This window comes from Linderina pennispora (genome assembly GCF_002104995.1).
Source record: "Linderina pennispora strain ATCC 12442 chromosome Unknown DL89scaffold_97, whole genome shotgun sequence".
In the NCBI taxonomy this organism is placed as follows: Eukaryota; Fungi; Kickxellomycota; class Kickxellomycetes; order Kickxellales; family Kickxellaceae; genus Linderina; species Linderina pennispora.
Genome location: NW_024468345.1, coordinates 31,355 through 35,811, shown reverse-complemented (window position 1 = coordinate 35,811; position 4,457 = coordinate 31,355). Strand labels below are relative to the sequence as shown.

Sequence of the window (4,457 nt, the reverse complement as noted above, 5' to 3'; positions counted from 1 at the left end):
TGGCCCGCAGAGTCATCGTCGGGTACTCGAACAAGGACTGGATCCTGGCCTTCTTGCTGCGTGCCAGCTCGTTCTGCACGCACCTGGCCGGTCTGACAGGGGTCGACTCCGAAAAGCTGTTCCCAGACAACAAACTGGTCCAGCGCAAGATCACAAATGTGGATCTGTCTGGTATAGTCGCCCGGCACCTCGACTACCTCTATTCTATCGACGATATCATGCTTGAAATGTCGCGTCTACTGTAAGCACATCAAGAAAAACACTGATGTATCTAAAGAGAGTACGGAAACGAACATGTTTAGAGACCAAGGTCCTTGGCCACCAGACGAGTGCAGATCGGGTGGTAGAAGCTGCGGTGCTTGGCGAATGTCGCCTCGGCCAGCTCCTTGCCCTTGGAGCCCGACTTGGCCAGGGCGCGGTACAGCGGGCGCGTGTACTTCATCCGACCCTGCTCACCAAGCATGCGAACGGCGTTGTCGAACTCGGCCTCGTAGTTGTTCTTCAGGGCCATCGACAGCCAGGCCATGCGCACCTCGCAGTTGCGCGATCCCGACAGACCGTAGGCCTTCTCGACCTCAGCCAGAGCCGAGTGCGGCACCTCGCCCTTGTCGCTGAGGGTCTGGATGAAGATCACCTTCTGCGTCGTCGACATATCGCTGAACTCCTTAGCATCAAACTTGTGTGGTGCGTCGGCAACGTCACGGGCGTCCCACCAGCGGCGAGCCAGATCGAAGGCAGCCTGCTGCGGCGCCTCGTCGAATTTGAAGTCGACCGGCGGCATTCCCGCTTGGTGAACCAGGCATCAAAGTCGATCGCTGCGATCTTCGCCTCATCGGTAGGGTCCAGGTAGTGGTGCACATACCGCAGGATGAAGTTGTGGAAGTCGCCAGTGTTGATCGACTGGCCGGCGAATTCGCGCACGTACATGGTGTGATGTGATGGAACACGACCGGGCCCAGCTGCTGCTCGAGGTAGTACAGCAAAAGGGCGCCCTTCTCGTACGGCACACGCGAGTACGAGTCATCAGGGTCCACGTCGTCGAGCTTCGGGACCAGCGCGGTCAGCTGGTTATCGCCGCCCAGCAGCTCAATGTCGGCCTTCAGGGCCTTGTATCCGAGCACGTGGCTCAGCTGCCGGGCATCCTCGCCATGCAGCGCAGCAACGATCTTGCGCTCAAGGAACGTTGTCCAGCCCTCGTTGAGCCAGAAGTGCTCCCAGTTGCTAGTGGTAATCAGGTTGCCTGACCAGCTGTGCGCAATTTCGTGCGCGACAACGTCGGTCAGTGAGCGGTCCGCCTGCAAGCAGCGTCGGCGTCACAAACGTTAGGCACGGGTTCTCCATGCCGCCGTAGGGGAACGAGGGAGGCAAGATCAGCAGGTCGTAGCGGCCCCACGAGTACGGCGTCACCAGCTTCTCAGCCGTCTGTACAATCGTTTCCATCTCGGCAAACTCCCATGCGCACGCCTCGATGCCCTCGGGCTCGGACCAGACAGCGCAGCGGTCGCTGATATCCGACTTGGCCAGGTTACCGATGCCATAGCAATCAAGTACGACGGAATCGTGATCTTTTGCTCGAAGCTGTACACCGTGAACTCACCGTCGTCGCGCGAGCTGGTCGAGATCGCGCTCATCAGAGCAGTCAGCGGCTTGGGCACGCGGATGTCTGCAGAGTACGACAGCTTGATCGACGGGCTGTCCTGGCACGGCAGCAGGCTGCGCGCGTGGATCGCCTGGCACTGCGTGAACAGGAACGGGTGCTTTTTGCCCAGTGTCTGCTCGGGCGTCAGCACTTGAATTCCAGCGCTCTCCTTGGTCGTCTCGTACTCGATCTTGACCTTGAACTCAGCATCCTTCTTGGCGTCCTTGAGCGAGACATTCAGCGCATGGCCAAACACGGGGTGAGCCTCGCTCAGCGTGTACTCGGCGGCGGCAAAGCCCGAGCCCTGGTCGACTGATACGCCCTTGATCACAAGGTGGTTGGTATCGACGGTAAAAGTCGCAACATCGTCCCTGAGGGCCGATCCAGTCAGTGTCGCCGAACCAACCAGCACGGAGCGGTCAAAGTCGATGCTGAGGTCCAGGTGAATGTGCCTGGTCGTGGTCTCGTCGAGATTCGCTTGCGAGTTAGGGTCAATAGCTGTCACAGGCATTGTTCAAGCACAAAACTGAATTTGTAAAAAAATTGGTGGAAGAGTGGAGAAAGAAGTGGAATTCAGCCAGTCGGGCTGAGGAGAGCGGATTTGCTTGGGGTTGCAAGCGTTGTGTGTCCGAGAAAAAACACGCTTTCATCATGGCCGGAATGGACCAAAGTCCGGTTGGTGGTGACGTCGTCTGGCTGGATGTTTTCTCACGGCACTTTTTCTTCGCTGCCGATCTTCATTACCACACACGGCATTCTTCAACCAGCGACAGCGACGCCTGCACAGTTGCATAGATGCGGCTGTCCGCTGCTGATCCGTCGTCGCCATCCTCTGGTTGCGGCAGGTTGAACCCAGCCGGCACCTTGAGCCCGATGCCCAGCACCAGCGGCCGGGTGTCGAGCGGGTTCTGCCTGTGTCTGCTCTGGGCAACGTGCATGGCGCAGATCTGGTACAGCGACGCTGCCTTGGACGCATTTGGCATTGCCCAGCACAAACTTGATATCAACAGGCACGTCATCCACCTCGACGAGATCACCGAACTCGCCGTCGTTGTAGGAGACTCGCGACGTCACTGCTTGGATTATGCTGCCGACCGAGGCGAGCTGCGTGATCAGCACAACCACGCAGTTGGCGAATCCAAGAACGGCGACGTCGGTGTGCACGTCATCTATAAGTGCAGCAGTCACATTGACATCGACAGGAAAGCTGCGCGACTTTGTGGTGGTCATATTAAAAATGAGAACGAAGCTGAGAAAATTGCTGTCATTTTTTCTCGGTGAGCATCGCCTGATTGGTCAACATTAGGTTTCCGCTGACATTTATGGATAACAGCTAAAAAAAATGCTGAATGACAAGTTGATGTATGATACGTCGCTGAATGCCTCAGCACTCGGAAACAGAGCCTGTATTGCTGGCAGGGTATGCAAAGACATATAGCTGAAGTCATATATGGTGCCAGGTGATACCTACACTAACATCCACATGCTGATAGATCAGAGGCTCCCTAAGGCTGTGGCCAACAGAGCCATTTTGACACAAGAAATAGAGCCTGCCAACTATAGAACAGCAATATGATAATGAACCAGGACAACAGCACACAGCTGTGCCATCCACTGCTCCAATATGCTGCTACAAGCGAGACGTTGCCAGCACTGCCCACCACTTGATCCTCGCTCATCTCTGATCGCCCTGTTGCACGCGTACACTCATAATCTTATTAGCGGCCGCTAATCGGCTATTTCTGCGCAGCCAGCTTTTTGCGAGTTTTGCCCCTTTCTTCTCTACCTTTTCTCAAATTTACAATTTCGCAGTCCGCAAATGCAGTTGGACGAAGGAATGCCGACTCATGCGCAGACCAACGAGGCTGACAGCCTTGCATTCAAAGTCAAGGTCGACGGTGAGGAGCTGCTTGACATAAAAATGCACAGCAATTCAGACACCTCGACCATGAGCATTGATGATCCGAGTGTCCACCCGTGGACCGTGTTCTTGGAAGGTGTATGAACGAGGAAGGCCAGGCGAGTGATATACAGGCCAGATCCACAGTGGACCTGCTAGTCCGGCCCGATGAGGAGCCAGCCAAGGATGCAGAGCGTACGCCGAGCACGACAACCAGCACAGTAACCGTCCCGACTGCAGCCACACCCTCTCAGCAAACAGAAATGGGTGCATTTATTGATTGCGCCCTCGATGGAATCACCACACAGAACCTATTCGAGGGGCTAGACGACCTAGCGGACGATATTGACCCGCCCAAAGACGCGCTGGCCGATCTGGTGAAGACCCTGGGAACTGACCCAGCAAGCAGCGCTGGAGAGGACACTGTGGATGAAAACGAGCTTGAAGACATGGCTCCTGAGGAAGTCGATAAGCTGGTGCAAGCACATGGCGGGTTTGGCAGCGCATGCAAGCCGGAAACACAGCCCATTACGCCTGCTACCAGGTCGTCAGCGCTGACGACACCTACAGCCGTGAGCTGTCCCAGCGTAGATAGTAGTGAAAAGGAGCAGGAGTTGCCAGACATGAATGATGCGGAAGCCATGCAGATTATTCAACAGTGTGGCGGATTCACTAACCCCAGCTACCAGCCAAAAGCGGCGGCAACAGTGGCACCGGAGAAACTGGTCGATGAGCCAGCAATGCCTGATATGTGCGATGAAGAGGCAATGCGGATAATCAGCCAGCGTGGTGGGTTCTCAAAACCAAGAATTGAGGGTGGAAAGGCTCTGAAGGGGAAAGAGACCGCTGGTACCGGCGATACCAAAGAGCCAGAGCTACCGGACATGGACGACGAGGAAGCACAGCGGTGGATCAGCC

At 56.1% G+C, this 4,457-nt stretch overlaps 2 protein-coding genes across 2 annotated transcripts; one reads left to right on the top strand and one right to left on the bottom strand.

Moving 5' to 3' along the window:
• Nucleotides 1-14: 14 nt before the first annotated feature.
• Nucleotides 15-245, top strand: DL89DRAFT_297429 (uncharacterized protein; the record flags this gene model as incomplete). The annotated part of the gene is made up of 1 exon (XM_040890748.1): nt 15-245. A coding segment is annotated over one exon (231 nt), but the record flags the coding sequence as incomplete, so codon positions are not given.
• Nucleotides 246-2,398: 2,153 nt separating this feature from the next.
• Nucleotides 2,399-2,869, bottom strand: DL89DRAFT_262428 (uncharacterized protein; the record flags this gene model as incomplete). Its single annotated transcript, XM_040885868.1, has 1 exon — nt 2,399-2,869. The coding sequence occupies one exon, from the start codon at nt 2,867-2,869 to the stop codon at nt 2,399-2,401; it is 471 nt and encodes a 156-aa protein (XP_040739246.1).
• Nucleotides 2,870-4,457: the final 1,588 nt, after the last annotated feature.